Source organism: Taurulus bubalis (genome assembly GCF_910589615.1).
Source record: "Taurulus bubalis genome assembly, chromosome: 3".
In the NCBI taxonomy this organism is placed as follows: Eukaryota; Metazoa; Chordata; class Actinopteri; order Perciformes; family Cottidae; genus Taurulus; species Taurulus bubalis.
The window spans coordinates 18136260-18160859 of record NC_136591.1 but is presented as its reverse complement, the minus strand read 5'-3'; the positions used below and the strand labels follow the sequence as shown (position 1 = coordinate 18160859).

At 44.5% G+C, this 24600-nt stretch overlaps 1 protein-coding gene across 1 annotated transcript in view; it reads right to left on the bottom strand.

Annotated features, from left to right (window-relative positions):
• Positions 1-361: 361 nt before the first annotated feature.
• The window catches only part of adgrg6 (adhesion G protein-coupled receptor G6), a gene marked incomplete at its 5' end in the record, with an annotated part of 58408 nt that continues 34169 nt past the window's right edge, over positions 362-24600 (bottom strand). The window contains 21 exons of the mRNA XM_079215691.1: positions 362-4184; positions 10028-10180; positions 10524-10625; positions 11432-11564; positions 11811-11961; positions 12271-12370; positions 12798-13066; positions 13473-13600; positions 13703-13809; positions 13918-13963; positions 14359-14481; positions 14579-14725; positions 14982-15147; positions 15405-15541; positions 15626-15690; positions 18032-18120; positions 18561-18672; positions 18817-18965; positions 19058-19096; positions 19676-19728; positions 20483-20571. Coding sequence (XP_079071817.1) covers positions 3970-4184; positions 10028-10180; positions 10524-10625; positions 11432-11564; positions 11811-11961; positions 12271-12370; positions 12798-13066; positions 13473-13600; positions 13703-13809; positions 13918-13963; positions 14359-14481; positions 14579-14725; positions 14982-15147; positions 15405-15541; positions 15626-15690; positions 18032-18120; positions 18561-18672; positions 18817-18965; positions 19058-19096; positions 19676-19728; positions 20483-20571 — 2573 coding nt within the window. The 3' untranslated portion in view covers positions 362-3969. The remainder of the gene's footprint in view (positions 4185-10027; positions 10181-10523; positions 10626-11431; positions 11565-11810; positions 11962-12270; positions 12371-12797; positions 13067-13472; positions 13601-13702; positions 13810-13917; positions 13964-14358; positions 14482-14578; positions 14726-14981; positions 15148-15404; positions 15542-15625; positions 15691-18031; positions 18121-18560; positions 18673-18816; positions 18966-19057; positions 19097-19675; positions 19729-20482; positions 20572-24600) is intronic.

The window sequence follows — 24600 nt, the reverse complement described above, 5'->3', positions numbered from 1 at the left end:
AAATAAGCAGCAGGTCAGGTGTGAAGCAGCGCTTAATCAAATCATTCAACGTGTTTCCATATTTATGATTTCTGCCCAAACTGATCAAAAATGTTCAACTCAATCTGTAACTCTGTGATTGGATGTTTTTAGCTGAAATGAAACATTTTGATTTCTTTTAAATCAGAAGATTATTTTCTGACACAATTTTTCACGTTTCGAGAGTTTATCGTCTGAATTGCAGGTTCAGGTTTAACTCATCCAGTTAACTGACCTCAACCCGTCTGCAAAACAAATCTAATCTGACCATATCTTTCTGAAAGCTTCCACCTTCGGGGACAAGAAACACTGATTCCACCTCCGTGAACTTTTAATTCTCTTTAATGTTGAGACGCTGAAGTGAACTTCCAGATAAGAACATCACTGAGAAAGCTAAAACAACAACAATATGATATATGAAACAAATACTAAACAACAGGAAAAGCCGAGATCAATTAAACTCATCAGAACATATCTGGTACAATAGTCCAGCCGGACTTTGTGTCTCAATGGGTTTGGTCCAAAGAGAATCTGAACACAAATAGTTCTGTGTAGTTCTGCTCGGTGGGTCGTGTTCATGGAGATCATCTTCATGTTGGTTCTCTGGATGTGTTCCCTCTGTAAACATCTGGAACTGAAATGAAGGATGTAGAGCCAACATTAACAATGTGTTAATGTGACACAAGTCACAGCAGCCCTTTAACTGAGTGGTCCAGGGGGTCCAGGGGGTTCACTTAGTGCTGTCCGCTTAGTGCTGTTCACTGAGCGGGCTGAACCCAGATCAGTGACGGACCAGAGATCTGGTCTTTCACCGTGTCCGGATTTAGTTAGTGAGGGCTCAATGATACATCTTCCCACTGGGAACCGAAGAGAGAAGCCTGGCCGAGCCAGACGGCAGCAGAATGTGAGCTTCTCTGCACGATGGAACACCCTCACGTTCCTGAAGGTTCTCTGAGCTTCACCTCTCATTTCGGACGATGGAATATCCTCACGTTCCTGAAGGTTCTGTGTGTTTTAACTCTCAGTACAGATGATGGAACATCATCCCGTTCCTAAAGGTTCTCTGAGCTTCACCTCTCAGTACGGACGAGTGTTAAAACCAAGATTAACCAGAACTAACAGTCTGAGAAACTGTACATCCACTAAATAAATTAAGTTTAGCACACAGTGAACATGTCAAAGATCTGATGAAACCTATATTACAAACAATTAATCCATTCCTCGAAAAACAACCTTTTCAGCAAAACATGTTGAAGCCATGCTGCTATACACCTCTGGAATCATTCATTAATATTTGGGGGGAAATTATCATAAAATGATCTGAAACACGATTACTTTATTGTCTTTTATTTAAGATGAAGCTGGAAGATGCATCATAAATATTATCACAGCCTCCTACACAGTTTATAGATCTCTATGCCGATGACGGGATGTTCTACGGACCCATCTGGGGAACTAGAGGAAACTCTTGTTCACACATCAGAACTTCCTGAACGCTCCGGTCACACAAGATGACGTTCCCAAACAACTAAACTGCTTCCTTAGTTACGAAACTATTGAAACAGTTTGAAACAGTTTGAACGATGTGTCTAACGACATGCTTCTGTTCTAAAACAACTCGTGTTATTTGACACATTTGGAATTTATTTGTGATTCGACCAAAGCAAACGCAATCCACACCAAAACAAGTTTTCCTCACAGCATTATTCATAATAGTGTCATTGTTAGGAGACGGGACTGTTTTGTTTTGTTCCTTCCTCTTCATTAAAAACAATAAATCAATAATGCTTCAAGTCTAAAAGGCTGGTTTGAAGTTTAAATGTTGACTTTCATGGCAGTGTATGAAGTGGTGGAATAATGGGGACATAAATAACTCCTTACTGGGCTTGTTTCTACTGTGTGTCAATATAGGGTCAGGTTAATAATACCATATTTTCTCGCTGCTCGTGGAATCACAGCTTGCAGAGGTTATTGCTTTAGGCATTGACATAAACATTTCACTTGTGGTGCGACGATAATAAAATAATTCCAATGGAAACTACGTTCTGAAGACTATTCAAAGCATTCAGGACATTGTTTGTGGTGAGATTAGTTGCTGTTGAGTTTTTCAAATGCAATTTTTCTGATTATCTGAGCACCACAAGTGAAATTCTATCTCCATCGTTCTCAAAACCAGATGAATAAAACAAACTGTGAGCCAGGCTAGACACCACATGGGAGACGGTTCTCTATGTATTGTGGATGGACTGAGTATTTAAAGTGAAAATATCGTCCTGGCAGCTGGATGTTCTTCATTGAAACATTGCTGCCACTTGTACTTTCTGTTTTAAAAACAAAGCTCGGTCCTTATTATCTTCATAGCAGAAGGAGGTAAATATTGCCCCATTAATAAACCTTGTGTGTGATTTTTTTAAACTCTTTGTCAGGAATATTTGTGTCTGGAAGCTCCAAAGCTTGAAGACGTTTGGCTCTTGAACTGGTGAAGACAAACTATTCTTCTGTTTCTACTTCTCTGTTCCATCCATCCCAGAGTGAGGAGCACCGACCCGCCGTGGGGAGCTGGAGCATGTTTGGGTTTGTGTGGACGGAGCCGGTGACCCGAAGCAGCCACCCAGATACATCATAACAATCTTATAATATAGAGACACACATAATACATAAACCACCAGTATTTACATGGGATATGGCTCCACATACATACATGCACGAAGGAACTGTTTAAACAAACATCACAGTATGAAAAAAAAACCACAGCCTACATTTTATTTCTGCAAGAACTCCTAGAACACATTGTAAAACATCTTCTAGAACACATTGTAGAACACCTTCTAGAACAAAATGTAGAACACCTCCTAGAACACATTGTAGAACACCTTTTAGTACTAGAACATCTTCTAGAACACCTTCTACAACCCATGGTCTCAGACGGCTGCTCCGGGGGAACGTGAGAGAAGCTGCTGTTTGAAAACATTTGCCTCACATTACTCGCATATTTTGACGTAAACCAAACACGCCAGAGGAGGAGGGGCTTAACCTCCATGTAGACACTAACAAAGTGGCATCAACCACGGCTGAAATAAACCACTAAAGCTGCTTTATACATGTTTAGGAAGTTCAGATATCCTGGAAACTAAACGCCATCATGTCTGGTTCATGACATCATCTGGAGGCTGTATTCTCTGTTTCTAGCAGGACACACATTGGTTCGTTTACTGCAGCTGCAAGAACCCCAAATACAGATTCAGCTGTGATTTAATTGAAATAAACTTCTAAAAAAGATTCTGAAATAACTACATAATGATGCAGATATAAACAAAAATCTGAATTCATGCTGTCAGGTCTGTCTGCAAGACGACAAGAAAACAACTTTTAAAATGCTGGTTTTCTGAATGGAGTCTGGATTGATTGTTGCTACGCTAAGCTAACATTGCAGATAACATAACTTCATGTAGCCGTGAATACGGCAGCGTTCTTGTCTATGCTTCATACACATACATTTATACACAAATACCTTCATCATCATTCAACAACTTCAGGACGTCAGTGACGACAGGAGGAGCAAATTCTACTTTTTTTGCGCTTATTTACGGCGATCATGTCAGTGTCACGTCGGCATTGACTTTGTACATAACCGCATCGTGCGAAAAGTTAAGTATGCGTCCGGAGTGAACACACCGTTATAATTCTAAAATCCTGTGGAAAGAGTTCTAGAAGAATTGGAGCGGTTCCAGAACACAGGACAGTTCTAGGTGGTTCTAGAGGGGGGGCAGTTCCAGAAGAGAAATCAAAGCCTTAAATAACATGGCGAGCGGTCCCAGAATGGCGAGGCAGGTTCCAGTGTTCTGCTTCATGAGGGAACCGTTAACCGTCACTGAAGCTGCAGGGAAGAAGAAGAAGATGATGATGTTGCAACCTTTTCTGGACCGCATCGGGCAGTTCCTGCAGACCGCTCTAGAACCTGGTGCTGTGGGCGAAGCTGTCGGACAGGATGATGTTCTTGTAGAAGTTGTCGGAGCGTGTGGAGCAGTAGCCTCTCACCTTGTCGATCATCTGGCTGACAGGGAGGATGGAGGACGAGGAGGAAGAGGAGTTGGGCTCCACCTCTGACGACGAGGAGCATGAGGAGGCGCACTTGGGGCTGCCGGTCTGGTTGGAATGACAGTTATCTGCATCCGGGGAGCAGAAAGAAGAGGACAGGGACACACAAGGATTACTACTTGACGATAGTACCGTTGAGTTGAGGACGGCCACGAGGACCCTTCACGTGCTCGGTGGAGATGTTCTTGCACGTTTAACTTAGGTGGAATGCTTTAAGACCCGTTTTACACGTTAACATAAATTAAAAATTTAATTTATCCTTCTTCCACAGCATGAAAAATAAGACAGGATTTAAATAAAATATGAACAGCGTGAACCTTTTAAGAGAGGGAAGCAAGGAGAGGAATGCAAGAGGAAAAAATGTGCAAGACAAACAGAATGTGGTTTACATTCATGGAGTATGTAATATGGGTACGTGCAGCCATAGCAGCGCCCTTTTGAAACCAAACAATCCAAAGCAGAACATCTATGATGGCCGCCAGCCAAAAATTACTGAGGGAAAATATCTTAAAGGGTTCTTAAAGTTTGAATTAGACATCTTGCTGACGGTTATGAAACTGACCAAAATACCATAATTCAGTCTCACGGCGATGAGTCCGTCCACGGATGTCTCGAGGTTTTGATGATCAAGACTTGAGCCCATGACAAAAGGAGTTCTGAAGGCTAACTTCCTGTTGTAACTCAATGTTTGGAACAGGTTTCAGGAAATGTTTTTCGGAGAGATCAATACACGACTTGATGAGCTGCAATTTAAACCTCAAGTTAGAAAGACAGACTTGATGGACGCAAAGCAGATCTGCCGAACTTCAGTAGCTTTGAGTCTGTTTCCTGAGCCAGAGTCAATTATTATAGCAAAACCATCGACTAATGTGTGTGCAGAGGGACACAGTTGTGTCTCAGTCCATGTGTGTCTGGTCAGGTTTGTATATGTGCAAAACAAGAAGCTCTAGATGTCTTCTGAGATCTCCAAATGTGAACATTTAAGTAGAGTGAAGTGTAAAAGTTGCACGAGCCGCTGCACCACTAAGTATAAACAACGCTTCAACCTCTGGAGCAGTCCCATGGGCTCTTTTTAGGGGATCCGGTTCCTTCCTGGTGGTTCCCCTCGGTACTGACTCTCCTGCAGGGGCCCCAGGATTCCAACGGCTCACAGAGCCAAGGCATAATTCATCGAGGTCGAGTGAAACCGTGCGCGGTCACGATGAGCCTCATTCAGAGAAGCATATTTTGATTTAATTTTCCGCTTGATCCCGAGATCTCTTCTCAAATCGTGTGCAGACCTGATCTGAGAATTGGATAACCGGAGAGAAGGGGTGTGTTTGGATATTATTAAGCTGCAATGTTATTTGGACCTTATAAGCTCTCAGCAAATGTCACAGGTTTAGCTGGAGATATGCTTGGTTCAACTTTAGAGGGGAGATGGGGAGAGGATGGAGAGAGGATGAAGAGATGTGGGGAGAGATGAGGGGAGAGGTGGGTGGAGAGACGGATGGAGAGATGGGTGGAGAGATGGATGGAGAGATGGGTGGAGAGATGGATGGGAAGTGGATGGAGAGATGGGTGGAGAGATGGGGCCATTGTTCTCTATCCTCTGAAGCTCAAAGCAGTTTTGGTTGAACTCATATTTGTGCAGAATAACTGAGTTTGAATTTTAAATGTGACAATCTATAATCTATAAATCCAACACCTTCTACGTGTTACCAATGTTGGTCTCCACATGTTATAAATATCAAAATCCGACAATAATAACAGTTTTTCCAGCTTCCGGCTGATAAACGAACATGTTTTGGAGATTGCTTGAATGTAAGCTGCTGGTTGGGTCAGAGTTGGTCGTCTGAAGAGTATTCTGGTCCCAGTTGGACGATGGGGCCCTACTGGCAGAAGTGGTGAAAACAAAGGATTGCGTAACATCATGAACCCCGGACGACGATTGCTGTCATTAGCGTTAGCACTAAGGACAGCTAGCTGCCAGCATTAGTTAGCGTGCAGTATACGGAGCCTTCGCTCTGCAGAGAGAACTGTGTCGTGAGACTAATATGGAGGCAAATCAACATCTACTTCATAACCACGAGTTGAAGCAAAAATAAATGAAGCAAGCCATTGACTGCTCGTAACCTGCCATCATATCATATCCATATGCGGTAGGAGATGCAGGCCAAGGACTTTGTGGAGACATTACCTCCAGCTGCTGATTCAGATGCTGTGAGGCTGGATGTGCATGTGAGCGATCGACAGCGAGCAGCTCCTGAAGCTCTGGGTTCTGATGCGACCTGTCAATCAAATCCACTCTGAGGACGAGTTCATCAGTGCTGCAGACATGTAACGTAAACAATGTGTGTTTAATGTTTTGGTGGCAGGGGTGTTGTTATGCTCAGCTGCGGAGGGTGAAGGGAGGAGCAGCTCAGGCAACAGGTGCCGGGATGAGGCCTGAATGGCCTCAAGCTGAAACTGTTTAGGTGTTTGTGTCTTGTCCCTATATGAAGCTCAGTAGGGATGGAGCGGTGAGAGAGGAGAGAGCAGAGGCACAGTCTGCCAGCACGTGCATGTGACAGTAAAAACGGTTGTAATGCTAGTGTCATTGGTGCTGGGGGGAAACTCAGGAAAGTAACAGGACCTTGTTACAAATGTATTTTATTGTTATGCTATACATGATCTCCTCCCACACACCTGTACCACCGCCCTCAATGTGAGACGCTCATCCAGCTGTGAACTGAGCTCAGGATGCAGCTTTAGATTCTTTCGTTTTCCTAATCACGTTTCTTGGATGTGGTTCTGAGCGACACCAGAGTTCTAACCCTCTGGACCGTCGTCTAGAGACTGAGCCAAAGCGATCAGGCCAAATGGAGGAAACGACGGCCAACACCAGCCCGAGCTGTCGAAGCTCGTCTGGTCCTCTGGTCCTCTGGTCCTGTCACCACGTCCAGCCAAAGCTCAAATCACCGCCCGCCTTCGGGACCTAATCAATCAGCCGAACATGCAGCCATGACTCACATACCTCTCCGCGGTCGCCATTTCCTGCTTCCTTCATTTCCACTGTCAGTGAGGACCGATTGGGCTCCTGGGTCCTCACAGCAGGGCCCTCCTCAAATACAGACTTTTTAAATGCACCATGATGTCACACTGGGGTGCTGAGGGGGGTGGGGGGGGCGGGGGGGACTTGAGGACAAATATGGAAGCTGGGGGGGAAGTTAGGATCGACCTCTTGACCTGACCTCAAACATCTGGAAAGCGTAGAATGAGAAAAACCTCAGACAGAGGAGAAAGAACCATATATAGGAAGTGAAATATAATAATAAGACTTGTAATGTGGTGTCTGTTTCCACCATAAGCTGTACAATCGAATATACATATGTGTATATGTATAAATATACATGTATACGTATATTGTCTTGCACCCCCATTCTGACTGGTGTACTCGTACTGGTGTACAGGAAGCATGTTTGCATGCTCTCCTCTGAGCTTCACAGTCTGGACCAGGCCCTGACCTCAACTTGTCCTGACCTCTCGGCTGCCTCGGTGCACGGTGCATGAATCCTTCAGCAGGTGTGTCCAGGTGTGTGCTTTGGCAGCATCTCTGTAACGGGGACGAGGAATGTTCGTCTGGCAAACAGGTTCTGGACGAGCCGCTCAACGGACAAACTGGGCCTCGGTGCCCGACCACGGGGCGTCGGGGCTCTGATGCTCTGCCAGACTCTACCACATAATTCAGTTCCGGGCCGACGTGGAATCATTAATCTGTTGCTTTATTATCGCCTGGAAAGAGCTACAGGTGAAGGTGCTCACCTGCGTGTCAGAGGACTCTTTTTGTCGGCCCAAAGGAAAGCTATTAAAAGTCACAAAACAGCATATTTCGTCATTATGAACATATGTCATAAACTTTCTGGTAGTTCATGAGCCTCGGCTCTCAAAGACGCTCTCAGCACTGGTGCATGACCATCCAATCCTGTCAACCCCTCAACCTCTTCTTTCTTTATTTACTTCTGTCGGCGGTTTAAGCCCTGAAGAGACCGACGCCCTCCGCTTTCTTCTCCTTCACAACTGTTTGAGCAAATTCCTGTGAGATGGAACTTTATAGATTATAGATTGGAAGCTGCTCAACAGAAATGACCCAAAACAGCTTGATGGGGGCGTCATCATCATCAAAGCTCAACTTTGAAAAGTCACCGTCTGTTTACTGATTTGTACATTTTATATAAAACTTGGTTCAGATATGCAGCTCTGTTCACTCATTCTTTAGGACTGATTGCTACCAAACTGACCAATGATCATAAAAAGGGGCGTCGCTAAGCACATCAACAGACCTAACTTCACAGCTACAGGGCCAAACGTCACAAGAGACATGCATGGAGACGTCAGAACACATCCTTCAAATCAACCACTAAGGGGTGCTACAAACACACAAGATCAGAAAGCGTTTGTTCGATTAATGCAAAAGTCGCTCGGCGTGCGTCACGATGAAGTTGAACCAGGAGCGAAAAACTATGTCTAAAGCGCTCCATTGGGATGGCGCAGGTCCTGCTGCACATTGGATTCTAAATCCATAACAGCTCAGATTTGGGAATAAAAGGAATAAAAACAAAACCTGTTAGTTAAGTGTGAGCGGTCTAGCACCTCGATCTGTCAGCTAGCAGCGATCTGTGCTAGGTGCTATATTTGTTTTAGTTTTTTTAATGTTTTATCATGTTTGATTTATTGGTTTAGTTTATTTGTATTTCAGGTTTAATTCTTGTTTAAAAAAATATTTTATAAAGAACTGGGCTCCATCTTTGCACTAAAGTGGTATACAAATTAAGTAAAAAAAATAAATATATATATATATTATTATTATTATTAGTGATATTATTTTACATGGTTTCTAATATTTTTCTAAAAGGAGAAGAGAAACTTGTGATTTAGAGAGAAGATATGATTTAGCAAAACAAAACAAAAGATGCATTCAATTAAAATGGAATTCACCTTGGACAATATTATGTAGTATAGAATGTAAGTAAAGAAGAAGAAAAATTAGAATATATGTCAAAAATTTTGCGTATTTTTGGGAAACTCCTTTCACTAGTTCAGCATTACGTTCCTTCACATCCTCTTGATTATACATCTGTCTCCAGCGTCTGGGTTCACACTGGGTCAATATGTGTTTATCATCAACGTCTGGTGTTATTTTTTAATGAACAAACCCAAACGGTGCCATGAGTGACTGCCGCTCTGCGAGCCGCGTTAGCTTGTTACGAATACGGCGGTGTTAGCTGGATGCAGTATGTCGGGGGCGTGCTTGTTTTTGCAACCTGGGGCACTCTGGGTGGGCACAGCTGCAGCTTTAGAGGTGTGTCAATGGGTCCTCCAACTCAATGTGCCTCAGGCTGGGGAACAAGAAGGCGGGACCTTGTATGACATCACAGTGACCAGCCAATCACAACAAACAGTGGCTGCTTTCCCAAAATGTCTGCCGGCAATGTTTTTTTTCTTTTTTTATCCTTCTCGTCGAATTAAAAATGTTAAAAGCTAAATTTAAACCCTTTGATCTGCTTTGACCACCAACACATTTTGGGAAACACAGAGCAGATCAGGTGATGCCGGAAGCAGGAAGTGAATCAGCCAATCAGCTTTAGCTTTACCTCCGCCGGTCCTCCACTCTTGCTATTGGACGGAGGAGCTTTCTACACAACACAGATACACGGATATTACACACAGAGTATTTATACATCGTTACTGTCACCTGTATTTAATAGAAGATCAATAATCAGCTTTAGTTACCTTTCACACTATTGTGTTATCTGATCTATAGCTCTGACAGAACTATTCAGCAGGTAATATGAAGTATTATGATGTATTATGAAGTATCATAATGTGTGTCTCTGCCTGTCTCACCTGTGTGTCTCTCTGTGTTTCGCCTGTGTCTCTCTCTGTGTCTCACCTGTGTTGCTGTGTCTCTTGGTGAAGGGGTTTAGAGTAGCTTTAGCTTTGGACGTCCAGCTGGCGGTGGTGGAGCCGAAGGAGCTGGAGGACAGAGACTTGCCCAGGTGGTCCGAGCCCACCTTCTTGGTGTTGGTGGCCGTCTTACTCCAGTCTGGAGAGAGAGAGAGAGAGGGAGAGATGTCTTCAACTTGATTGGCTCAGTGAGGACACGGCAGATTCAGGACATTTTGGGGCCTTGACTTTGACCTTCACGTGCATCGGTTTGTCCCCGACGGTGCTTCAGCACCACGGACAGCTCTCAGCAACAGACAGGTATCATATCGGTCGTTATTAATATAAAGCATTTTCTCACCTCAAGTCATTGTCCCTTTGATGTGAATTTTGTTTTTAATTCCTTGTAAAATATTCAAAGGGATCATCCAGGTTAAATTACATTAAACTAATATAAATGGCACAGGGACAGACAGCACTCCTGAAGACAGACAGACAGGTACCTGAGTTGTCAGACAGTCTGAAGCGTCCGCAGCAGAGGTATCGTCGCCACTGTTTCTGGACGTTTTCTTTCAAAGCACAGTGGAAGATAAAAATAAAGAGACCTGAAAAAAGAAGAAGATCTGTTATAACATTACATCGCATTTCATTTAGCTGACACTGTTATCCAAAGCGACTTACAATAAGTGCATTCAACCATGAGTACAAACTCAGAACTCATATCTTTATCCTCCAAGTCTTCATACAAAGAGTATTCACTGACGCTTAAACCCCCACCTGATTTTACACTAGAGTTGACGATGGTTAGGTACAGCTGTGTCGACTACGGCCCCAATTCGTTAGTGGAATGGCCACCAATCAAAACTACTCTAGCTCAAGACAATAGTAGGTATTTCCTTTAATCAGTGAAGTTTAAGTTTTGCAAGAATAGATTAAGGACAAAGGTATGTTTACCTCAAAGGTAGAAAGTAAATAGAGCTTAGTCCCAAGTCAAATTGGATTCCAGAACAAACACTTAACACTGGTTACGTTGCCTTTCAGTCACTTGAGTGAAAGCAAGGTCCAGCTCAAACAGTTCAGATAAGAAAGACAGTACAGTACAGACTAACAATCTAGTAGACGGAATACAGTAGATACAATAGTTGTAATGCAGAGAAACCTCTTTAAAGAATGTACTCAGCCCGGAAGTAGTCCAGCAGTCTGGGGTCTCACAGGTAGAGATGCACACTGTATTATTATTATTATTATTATGAAGAAGAATAAGAAAGAAGATCTGTTATATTAATATTAAGAAGAAGAAGAAGAAGAAGAAGAAGAAGAAGAAGAAGAAGAAGAAGAAGAAGAAGAAGAAGAAGAAGAAGAAGAAGAAGACCTTGCAGCGAGTTGAAAATATGTCACAATCATAACTGACCTTGCAGCGAGTTGAAGATGGCGAACAGGTACATGAAGGCGAGGCTGACGGGCCCCCAGGCGAACAGGGCGAAGCCCCACGTCATGCCCAGCAGGAAGGTGAGGCTGACCACGCTGCGCATGTTCCGTAGGACCTGGATCACCACAGAAGAAGAAGAGCAGACTTCTACATAAGTTATATATTAAATATATTTAATATATAACTTAAAAACAACATTAAGATGTTGTTTCTTTCCTCTTTATTTCATGTTCGGGACAAGTTTCCCTAAATATGTTTCTCTGCTGCCTTCTAATGGTGCAAACGCAAACCTGTCTGCAGAAGAGGACAGGTGACTTCACTGCTCATTTTATGTGTGTGTTTGTGTGTTGTCGTGCTCTACCTCCTCTCTCAGTGTGCGGTTGCTGCGTTTGCCGTTGCGGCCGCAGATCTGCAGCATCACCACGATGAACATCGCCACGTTCAGAAGGAACACCAGACAGAAGTAACCCACACAGGTGGTGTAGAAGACCAGGGAGCTCTGGATCCAGCAGCTGGACACACACACACACACACACACACACACGCGCGCACGCGCATAGACACACACACACACGCACACACGCACACGCACGCACACACACACACACACACACACACATAAACACACACACACACACATTAGAGATTATGATTAAGCACTGCAGTACTCTGCAGTACTTTGTAGTGTAACACTATAATACTACCATAATACTATTAGTATCAGTGTATCTGATAATGAAGACAAATACGTTTTCCATAAAAAAGTACATGTTACAAATACTTTGACTGCACTGTATTGCCTCCATGTGTTCACTACTCACAACTCTGAGGAGCCCTCTCCGGACCCTCTGCCATACTCCTGCAGCCCGTAAGAGGTCTGATCCACCGCGACCACGATGCCCACCAGCACTGCAGGGAGTCCTGGACCACAACACATCACAGTATTTGTATTTCAGAGGTACTCAGGGAGAGAACTCTGAAGCAGGCCTTTGACCTGCAAGTTTAGCTGTACATCAAACCAAAGTGATTAAATAATAACGTGACGAACTGAATTCATCTTTTCGTCTTCAACTGCTTTCATATCTGATCCTTCAGCTTCTATCATCTGTTCAACAGACTCGTCTCCTTTTTGTTCCACTGACACTTCCTTTCAGGCCTCTTCTAACTTTCAACACCTTCCACTCGTTCTCCACAACACAGATGCTTCAGACACTTGAACCGTCACTAATTTCCACTTCAACTGACATTTCTACTTCTTTCAGCTCTGACATTCAAAAGGCACTTCGACTTCCTTCAGTGCTCACGCTGAACCGAAACTCAAAGGTCTCAGCCTCGTCTTGGCCCTCACCCCATCCCACGATGCAGAACTTGAGGATGTATCGGCGGATGTAGGTGTTGAAGACTTTGACCAGAGCGATGTACATGTGGATGGACTCCAGCCCCATCCAGGTGAAGGTGGTGAGCAGGAAGTAGTGCAGGAAGATGGCCACGGACAGGCACAGCCAATCAGCTCCCAGGCTGGCCAGCCAGCCGTCCAATAGGAAGACCATGTTGAGGAACAGCAGGGACGTGCTGAGGTTCATCAGGATCTTGGACGGGTAGTCGCGCCGTAGTTTTCTGAGGGAGAAAATAGTTTATTCCACATCGTGGTAGGGGTTTGAACCAAGTTGGGTTTCCTTCAGGAGTTCTTTTGAGGGAAAGACAAACATTTATCTAAGAATAGTTTAAGCTGCTTCTCCTGAGCAGAGGTTCCACATTACAGGAAGTAGACATCCGGCAAAGAGGTCCACCATTGTTTCTGTCAAGCTGGAATTATGTTTCTGTGCAGATGTCCGTCAACCGTATAAAGGTTTAGTATACAAAACCTGGTGTCTCTTTGGATTTATGTTCATACATATTCATTTCATTTGTAACAGCAAATGTGTTTAGGTCAGAAAATGTTTTTTATCAACATATTGATTGAAAAGTCTTGCTTGCAATCGCTACTTGACAGCGTATAACATTTTCAAGATGGAGGACTCACTCGAAGGCGATGTAGGTGAGCAGCGTGGCGGCAGAGAAGATGGCGGAGACTCCGCAGCCGATGTAGGAGATGAAGGTCAGGATCTTGTTGTTCTTCGGGTCGATGTGGGGCGAAGCTCCAGAAATGTCCTGCAGGCAACGAGGTCAAAGGTCATAGGGAAAAGGTCAAAGGTTAAAGGTTAACAGTTAACAGGTGTAGTTTGATGATCGGTTTTGGGAACGCAGCCTCACCATGAGGATGCCAAAGTGCGTTAGGTGGTCACACAGACAGACGGTCCTGTTGCTAGTGGATTCTGTGGAGGCTCGGCAGCCGTCTCCGTTCCAGCCTCCAGCACCGCCTAGTGGCGGCAGAGAGGTATTACCACACATGGCGATCACCAGAGTACCAGTTACAGTTACACTAAGAAACTACGAGAGAGAGAGAGAAAGAGAGAGAGATGACTCACCGTTCATGCTGAAGTCCCAGAACATGCAGACGGGATTCAGGTGAGTCTGTCAGGAGAGGAGAACCGTTAGAATAAAAAGATCAACATCGACCAAGAGATGATTAATTTAACTGTGTATTGTAAATGTATGTTTGCATCATGAAATGCAGTTTAAAGTGCTTCAGAAGAAGAAATAAAAATAAAGGAAAACAACTTGATTTATTATTTTTAAATTGTGACGTAAAAATTAGATTTTTTTTATTATTAAAAAAAACATTATTTCTTTACTATTTAAAATTTAAAATTAAAATTAAATTAGAAATGGATAAATTTAAATAAATAAATGGGAAGATATCAATTGAAAAGATAAACATCTAAATAAAGAAAAAAGAAAAAAGAAATGCCCAAAACGGAAAAGAGATTATATATTTTTTAAATATACTGCATGAAAGATGAAAAGACCTGAGTGTGTTCAGACAGGTGAGCGATCTGGATCTCCACCGGGTCCTGCAGGTCTCTGATGGACAGGTTCCCCACGCTGCTCGCCACCACGTAGCTGTTCAGCGAGCGGCCGTCCTGCTGCTTCTGCAGGAAGAACGTGGTCAGCCGCCGCTTCTGGTTATTGATTGATGGCTTCTGGTTATTGATCTTTTTTGATTGTTGGCTTATCTACACTCCTCACCTGAAAGAGGTTTGTGCTGCTGAAGAACATGAAATTGATCCGGGACAGAGACGACCGGTCTTCCTCACTCAGGGACGAGCCAGACAGCAGAGACGCAGGAAGGACGACCTGAGCTAGAGGGTGACTCCTGTCGGACTGGAAATCAATCTGTGGGGGTGGGGGGAGGAAGAGAGGAAGAATGTATTATCTGTGGAGCTACCTGTGAGTGGGTGGAGTTACCTGTGGGTGGGTGGGTGTTGCTACCTGTGGGTGGGTGGAGTTACCTGTGAGCGGGTGGAGCTACCCATGGGTGGGTGGAGTTACCTGTGAGCGGGTGGAGCTAGCTGTGGTTGGGTGGAGTTACCTGTGAGTGGGTGGAGCTACCTGTGGGTGGGTGGAGCTTCCTGTGGGTGGGTGGAGTTACCTGTGGGTCGGTGGTGTTTGGAGCTATGGAGGCGCTGAAGGACGTCCCATTGAACATGGAGCTGTTGAGGGTGGTGATGCCCAGAGCCAGGTGTTTGGAGGTGATGCTGATTGACGGACCCTCAAATTCGATCTTCTGAACCAACTCATCGACTGTCTTCAGAGCTCTGAGGGGGAGGAGCCAAGACTTAGTAAATATAGAGAGACACTGACTCTGAAGGGAAAGATAAAGTAGAGTACAGTACAGTAGAGGTATAGATTTGAGAAGAGTAAAGAACATCTTACAATAGGTAGTACAGAACAGTACAGTAGAGTACACTACAGTGAATTAAAGTATACTTGAGTGAATTAGAGTACAATATAGTACAGTAGAGTGCAGTAGAGTACACTAGAGAACAATAGAGTACACTAGAGTGCATTGTACTTCTCCGAGCTGGCGGCGAGCGCCGTCTGCGAGCTGCTCATGACGTTGGAGATAATGAAGACGACGGTGGACGCCAGCGTGCTATTGATCTTCGCCACGCTAACCAGCTGCTTCACCTTCGTCACCACTTTGGACACCTGGAGGCGAAGAAGAGGAGGAGATGAAGAGTTCGTTGACGCTCTTGCTCACAGGAAATCGGAGCAGAGCGGCCACGCCCCCACCTCCTCATTGGACAGCTCGTTGTTGGTGATGACGGCGAGCTGAACCGCCACCTCCGCTGCATTTTCTGAAAAAACAAACACAAGGAATCAATGAGAATACTATTTAGTCTAAAATCTGATGTTAATGACCAAGACTGTTTCATTCCGTCATGAAATATATTCATTTTAAATGAATCTACTGTAAAGTATGTGAGCACCACTGTGATGAACAGTTACACTTTAAATATGTGCTCTAATGCTCCTAGTTTTCCTCATAGTTTTATTATGTGCGTACATTATCTCGTACAGCGCTGCCGGTCATATTTCTCTCCAATGTCCGCTCACTGTGCAACAAACTGGATGAACTTCAGCTGCTGGTGGGGAGAGACAGAGACTTTTCTTCATCCTTCGTTTTGTGCTTCACGGAGACCTAGCCCGGTGGAACGATACCGGATTCCGTGTTCCAGCTGGCTGGCTTCCACTCCTGGACCCCCTGCAGTTCACCTACAGGGCCAACAGGTCTGTAGACAATGCAGTCAACATGGCCCTCCACTACATCCTCCAGCATCTGGACTTCCCAGGAGCCTCCGCCAGGATCCTGTTTGTGGACTTCAGCTCTGCCTTTAATATCATCATCCGGTCTCTGCTGCAGGACAAGCTCTCCTAGCTGCACATGCAGTGGATCACAGACTTCCTGTCTGACAGGAAGCAGCACGTGAGGCTGGGGAAATGGTAGATGGACCCTTACTTGTATAGCGCCTTTCTAGTCTTCCGACCACTCAAAGCGCTTTAACACTACATGACATCATTCACCCATTTACACACTGATGAGAGAAGCTACCATGCAAGGTGCCACATCAGAATTATCAACCATTCATACACCGTAGGCGCAGCTACGGGAGCAATTTAGGGTTAAGTGTCTTGCTCAAGGACACATCGATATGGGCTAGCAGAGACCCGGGGATCGAACCGCCGATCCTCTGATTGAAGGACGACCCTGCTCACCACTGAGCCTCAGTCGCCCCTAACACATCTCAGGCTCTCGGACCATCAGCACCGGTTCCCCCCAAGGCTGCGTTCTCTCCCCTCTGCCCTTCTCCCTGTACACCAACAGCTGCACCTCCAGTCAACAGTCCGTCAAGCTCCTGAAGTTCGCGGATGACAAAACCCTCATTGGACTCATTTCTGGTGGGGACGAGTCCGCCTACAGGTGGGAGACTGACCACCTAGTGACCTGGTGCAGTCAAAACAACCTGGAGCTCAACACTCTGACGCTACCGTGACCCCACCTGCCCCTCTCACCCTGTGTGACTCTCCCATCAACACTGTGGAGTCCTTCCGCTTCCTGGGCTCCATCCTAACCCAGGACCTCAAGTGGGAGCTGAACATCAGCTCCAACACTAGGATGAGGATGTTTCAAGGGCAAGAAAGATTGTAGCCGACCGCTCTCACCCTGGGCATAACTCCTTTGGTAGGAGGCTGCGGTCCATCAGGACCAAGACCTTACGCCACACAAACAGTTTTTTCCAGTCGGCAGTCGGGCTCATCAACAGAGCCCGTGTCCCCCACTGACTGACTCTGTCACCCCAGACAATTTCCTACCGTTCACTCACCTGCACATCCCTCCACACTTCAAATTTAAATGCACTTGCCACTTTACTTTACACTTGTTACTTTCACATAACACTTAATTCCGTGCACTTTATTTTAACTTTAATTTGTATATTCTGTAGATTCAATTGTAAATAGTCATGCTCCCATTTCATGTTTATTGTTAAACGTTATGCACCTCCCGCCAGGACAAATTCCTTGTATGTGAAAACATACATGACAATAAATGGTTCTGATTCTGATTAGTGTTTATTTAGTAGATTTATTTAATAGATTCATTCTACACGGTTAGTTTATTCTCAATATTTCTATTCATTTGTTTTTACATTTCCTCTATATTCTCAACATTTGGACTAAATTATTTAGATTTTTTTTTCATTTTTAACATGTTATTTAAATTTTTAATATATGTATATATATATCTGTATTTTATTTCAAAGTTTTTAACATTTTATTTTTAATATACATATGTATTGTTTGTAACATTCTTCTTCTATTTTTAACTTATTTTTTCGAATTTTTGTCAATGTTTTCAACATTTTGTCTTCATCCTCTAAGTGCAAAAATGTCAAATAAGTATGAATAAAATATTGCTCTACTTGATTTTCTCTCATGCCTGCCATTAACACTCAAGAGGTTAAAGTGGCGCTTGAGAGAGTTGCTGCTAGCGCGTTGAGTACTGACGAACAGGTGTACTTCTACCTCTACGTGTGAGGATACACTGGTTCGTCAGTACTCGTCAGGACATTATCCAGACACGTGAGTCCGATCTGGAGTTCCAAATCTCTACTCTGATTGGCTGTCGGCTGAGCGTACCTGCCGACACCTCGATGTCGTCGATGTCGGTGCAGTTGGTGACGTCTGACGCGGACCAATAGGAGGAGAAGTTGTGTGGGCGGAGCAAACTGAGACAGAAGAAAACAAGCTGTGTTACCGTGGCGACAGGAAACAACATTTATTAGAGTCATGCCACCTAAAGGAGGGATTGGAACCCATAACCTCATGCCGGCTTTTCAGAGGTGGAAAGTAACTCAGTAGTATTGCACTTACAGTCACTATAAGTTACACATATTTCCACTTCATGATTCTTTCTAGTTCTACTTCTACTACATCTCAAAGGGAAATATTGTACTTTTTACTGCATTTATTCGACATAATCAACTTATCTTATTCTTATAATTTATAATATGATACAGTACTCTAATACTGATCTACCAGTAGAAAGTATACAAAGAGAAATTGAATTAGGGACACAGTGTGTGTGTGTGTGTGTGTGTGTGTGTGTGTGTGTGTGTGTGTGTGTGTGTGTGTGTGTGTGTGTGTGTGTGTGTGTGTGTGTGTGTACCAGGTCCTGGAGGTGCTCTGGTCCTTGTTTGGGAAGCAGGGCAGGTACCGGGTGACGCTGGGTCGGCTCTCAGGCCAGCGGTAGTGGAGCGGGTTCTCCTCCGGACAGTTTTCTGTGACAAAGAGGAAACAAAAAACAAGAAGGAAACACAACAAGAACTGAAACAGGAGTCACTTCACAGTTAAATGGGAACAAGATGGAAACAAAGTGATGAAACAAACAAACCACGATCGTCTGATGAAACAGACAGTCCTACCTATCAGAGAGACCTCCGTGGAGGCCTCGTGGACCTGCAGGCCGGCCCCCAGGAGCTCCTCGCTGCTTGACAGCCGGGCGGACACGGCGGCCTCCCCCAGACTCTCGTTGGTGACGTCATTATAAACCAGCAGCGCCCGGCACGAGTAGCTGGGGTCGGGAGACAAAGCTGGAATGAGCTCATCAGAGGAGAGGAAACAAGGAAACACAGTAGCGACGTCATAGGAATGTAAATGTTGGACCTGGTCGGGTTTCCTCCGCTCGGCTCAGCTGACTGCACACTGCAGAGGAGACATGTCAGAGGGTGAGGACTCATCTAAACCTTCCTCTTCTACCACAAAGCTTTGATATCGTTACAATACACTATAAACAATATACTATATGAATTATACTATACAAAATATACTTTATGAGTTCAACAGGACCACAAAGCATCTGAGAGGTCAGCTGACACCTTAACATAGACCCTGATCTAGATGTAGAGTTTAAGAATTACTGTCAGAAACCTTAACAGTTTTGAAGTAAAACTAATCACCATGTCCAAAGTTTCATTCATTCATCCTATTACACATTTGTGTGTCATAGTTAAGCACATGAACTGAGGCCCAAAACGACCTTTGACCATCAATTCACACAGTTCACCCTTGCCCACTTGAGTCCAAGTGGACATTGAGCCTGCAGGTGTTCCTGCTTAATGTGTTCAGGAGAATGACCCCGAAGACATAATCACAGAAGTTCTACTGAGGTTATTTATTTATATTTCCAGAGATGCTGCTATGAAAATAGAATATGAAACACCTTTGACAGGTGTGACATCTGTCAAGTCAAAGTGTTTGTTTTGGACACGTCTTGCTGGTTACCTGATGGAGTCCACGTAGACCACATGGGTCCAGTTCTGAAACGTTTGGTTGAGCTAGAAGAAGACAACAAATCAGCCAGTCAACCAATAAAACAGCATTCTTCTGTTATTGTAGTCTGTACACAGGAAGTGGGCTCAGCCAGCCCACTGCTTTTCAATGTTCACTGGACGTTACAACAAGAGTTCTACTGAGGGTAGAGTCTGGACACTTCAATGTTAAACAGACTGTTCCTGTCTTGATCTGCCCACCAGATAATACATCTTTATGTTGTTGCGTTACGTTGTTGCCCTCAGGGGCACCAAATCCCAGATGTGAGTCTGTTGGCTTGTAAGTTACATCATTCACCCATTCACACACTGATGAGAGGAGCTACCATGCAAGGTGCCACATCAGGATTATCAACTATTCATACACCGTAGGTGCAGCTACAGAAGCAATTTAGGGTTAAGTGTCTTGCTCAAGGACACATCGACATGGGCTAGCAGAGACCCAGGGATCGAACTGCCGATCCTCTGATTGAAGGACGACCATGCTCACCACTGAGCCACAGTCGCCCTTGTGGTTATTTGATTAACACTGAAGCTGCTTCCTGTCGTCTCTACCCTTGTTGAAATGCACATGTTGCAAATAGATGAGTGTTTATGTACTATTTGCTTTCAGTGCATCTTTCTGTGTGCCGATGAGCTTTTGGGGTTTTACAATAAAAGGTTTGACTCAAACATTCCACACAGCTAGGCCCCAGAGGGCCTCCTCTCTGGATGCTGTCTGGGGCCACTGAAGGCTGAACAGAGTAGAGTCTCATCTTACCCACAAGGCTACAGCTCGCTCCACATCAGCCTGGCTCAGGGCCACGCCCCCTTCATCCAGCACAAAGGAAACCCGGTAGAATAACCCCTCTGCAGGAGAGAGAGAGAGAGAGAGAGAGAGAGAGGTTCAGTCTCATTGGTTCAGACCGTTTCACTCACATAATGTGACTTTTTCTGTGACACGTAGCAGGAGATGATTCAAGCCGTTGGAGCCAATGTAGTGATGTATTAAAAAAAATGCAGTTTTATATATTTTAGTATACGGTGGAGAGGTACAAGCTCATCACACTTCCTCTTCATTCATTCATTATCAGTTCAGTCTGACGGCTCTCACTTCATCCAAAAGAACTCACATCTACTTGTAATATATATATAATAACAATTATAGATCATTTACTAAGCAAAAATCTAAAGAAGTCTTTGACTTTAATTATTAAGTAACACAGTTGTTTACTTTTATAATGAAAATCTCAATAAAGCTTTATTCCTGTAATTGAAAAATGAACAAAATTCAAATTAAAAATGTTGTTAAAGATAACTTAAACTTTCCGCTACAGATTAAAAGTTCTCGCCAAAGAATTGTCTTTTGTCTTTATAATCTGTTATTTAAATAGTCGGTTCGTTGGTTACTTTTTAACATTCATCTTATTTTCCATCCGTCTTTTTTAAAATAAAACTTGAGGAAGTTCCTTGCAGAGATCTCTGTGAGGACTCTTCACTTTAACTCAAAGTAAAATCAGAGATGATTTTCATCTTTTTTTGTGGAAAGAATAACTTATTTTCTTTGTTTTCTTGACAAAGAGGAAGTGGATATTTTCTGTAAAAAATGTGTTTATTGACCTGTCGGGTCAAACTTAAGTGTCACGACGGTGTTGACTCATTATAGTGAAACAAACATATTCCGGGCTCTCAGCTCTCCTGCTATGCGCCACATTGACCACTAGGTGTCGCTCCAGTATCTACATGTGTTAGTTAATTCTACTGAACGGTCACAAGACTTCTGCTCCAGCAGCTCTGGAGAGACCCTGCGAGCTGCAGACTGGCTCTGATTAGTTGTTTTCAGTTTTTTTGGGGCAGCAGCTGGTCGTTGATGGATTTCACTGCAGTCTGTAGAATGCAGATGAAATATGTTTGTTATTTACAGTCTGACAGCACAAGCAGCAGAGCAGGACGTCTCTACCAGGCAGCTGGATGGACTCAGATACTCGGAGAACAACGGGGAAAGAAAGAGGATTTGTGGGTAAAAAGACAATGAGGAAAGAAGTGTGAAGTGTTGGTTGTTGGTATTGTGATGGCGGACAGATAAATGAGAGAGAGCAGTAAATAGAGGTGTTGAGGAGGGAAGAGGGAAGAAAGACAATCCATGTATCACTTAGTACCAGACTAAAGGCTACGATTGGACAAATAGACTTCATCATAAAGTCCTACAGAGCACCCAGCACCACGACGGACCAATCACCGGCCTCCATTACCTGAGGGATCCGCCCCCTCACCTGATCAAATATGAATGTCTACCACTACAGTACGACCAGAAGAAAACACCAACTATTGAGTCTCATTGCTGATTGGAAACAGATATTCATACGGCGCCCGGTCGAACCCAACCACCTCAATGTTTTCATGTATTCAGTCTTAAAATCCTCAAAAGGAACATTATTTGCCAAATGGATTGCTCACATCCAAAAAGTTCTCAACCAGCATCTATATATATTTGATTCAAACGTCAATACACTATATGGCCGAAAGTCTGTGGACAACTGAATAATATTTGATATGTTCATTAATGTGCTTGTTTATGAATCAGTTTTCCACCACATTTGGGACCCCGGCTTTAGAGATGCGTCTTGAACCTCTTGCTGTGCTGTAGCAATGAGAGCTAAGACACTAAACCAGGAAACACACTAAAAGTACACTAAAAGTACATGAACCACACTAACAGTACACAAACCAGGTGGATAAGGTGCCCACATACTTTGGGCCATTTAAGACATTCTGAAAACAAAGTTAACACTTTAGTTTATCGCTCACCTGTTGTTGTGAATGAACAGACTTTAAGACTTAATACACATTATGGGCATGTCATTTGTTTGTTAGGTGCATGCTACTGTCATTACACTACATCTACAGTCTTTTGTTACTGCATGACATACTGTTCCCCGATGACAGTCCACACAGACATGTAAAATGAAAGCGTTGTTTACATTGGCAGGGCAACGCGGGCTCGGCTGCTGAATCCACAGTTGGGGAGCCAGGTGCCGGGCGCACCGTGAACCCTTTGAGGCCCGCTGACACACTCACTGCCGCTATAAAAGGGTGAGCATTGATGAGCACGGGGGGCATCGTGGGACGCTGGACGCCGTCCCCGCCACCAAGGTCTGGATTCACAACCCCATTCATGAATACTCCTGAGTGCTGGTACCCGCTGGGATTCGACTCACTTGGGTTCAAACTGGGCTTTGCATTGGCTACCTTTGCCGTTGTTGGCGTGCTTGAAGTTACATTAAGACGTGACGTCTGTTTGCCGCCTGTCTGAGATGCTTCAAAACTTGCATTTGTTGTCAGAGTTGTAGCATTTTTAGCCTTCGTGGCGTTTGTCATTTCCAATGGCGCTGAAGGAGAGTCTTCGAATGTGACAACAGTGGCGGCATTTGACGTGGCGAGGTATTCTGAGTCGGCTGTGTCTGCAGTGTGGTTGCCTCTCACAGGAGGTGGGCGCTCCTCAAACCCAGAAATGAAGCGTTGACCCAAGGAGACAGCCGGGGGTTTGGAGGCTAGTGCCGACAATGACGGGATATCGAGGCCAGAAGTGTGCAGGGGGTTCTGAATAATTGGAGCACCAGCGAGTTTAGTTGATGCTGCCGCAGTGGGGCTGGGAGTAGTAGTTTGCGTTTCAACAGGAAATGATTGAGCTTCTGGATTCGGATCATTTAAAATAGTGTCATTGTCATTGGAGCTCACCGATAAATAAGCAGGTTCTACAGCGGAGGCATGCTCATCTGCTGCTACATGTATCTTTGGAACAACATCCTCAGGGTCAAATAAAGACGAGACATGCAACAGTTTTCCAGCTGCAGTGAGATTATTTGAGAACTCGTCCTCGTCTTCTTCGGCAGAAACAAGAGGCTTTGAGAGGCTAGACTTTAACTCATCATCAAGGAGTGTGGAGGCTTCGTAAGGGGGCAGTGATTGGCTGAGAGGGTTGAGCTGCTGGATTGACGGATATGTGGTGGGTCTTTGGGGGGACTTTAAATGGTTGTCCAAGGGGGTTCGGGTCATTGTGGGCTGGTGGAATCCAACAGGTGGCCAACTGGGCAACACAGAGACAATATCTGCCTCTTCCACACTGGCAGACACTGCCACCCAGCTGGAAAGTAAAGCAGAGAGAGTAGGGGTGATGAAAGATGAGAGGGAAAAGGAGGAGACAGGAGAGATGGGACCTAGTTGAATGAAAGGAGGTGTAAGGGTTGCTGCAAGAGAAAGAGAAGGCACAATGGAGGGTGACAGTAGAGGGGGAGTAAGGGCAAAGGAAAGGAAGTAGGACGGTTGCAGCTGGAGACCCCCAACGCCAACATGTGCCATTGCATTTTCAGGGTTCTGGCTCACGTTTAGTTTCTCACTTGCATCCAAAAGCGAGCTCACATCCTGTGATCCAGATGAAGCTGTCTGAACCCAGAGAAGAGGCTCCTCAACTAGGGGATCGGGGAAGGTAGAAGACAATGTGGTTTCCATTCCCGCCATCCATTCTGTCACACTAGGAACTGGCATCACTGTAGTAGCAGGAAGACCCTCTGAAGAGAAAGTGAGCAACAGGTTGTCAAGATGATGGGAAAGGGGACTCCGAGTTGTGAGGAAGAGATGTGAAGACACAGAAGAAATGGGAGACGGTGGAGCGGAGTGTGAGTATTGTTTTCTCTCAATGATTTCCTGCAGCAGAGCCGGGGCGTCTGCAAGTACATCACTCAAGTCTCTCTGATCAGAATAAAGCTGACTGCCTGCATGAAAAAATGGCCACAAAACCTCTGACGAACCAATCTCAGGGTCATGCAACTCCAACTGTGACAGAGCTTGGTGCGTTTCAGGGGGTAAAGCTGGTGTGAGTACCGCAGAACTAGATGACAC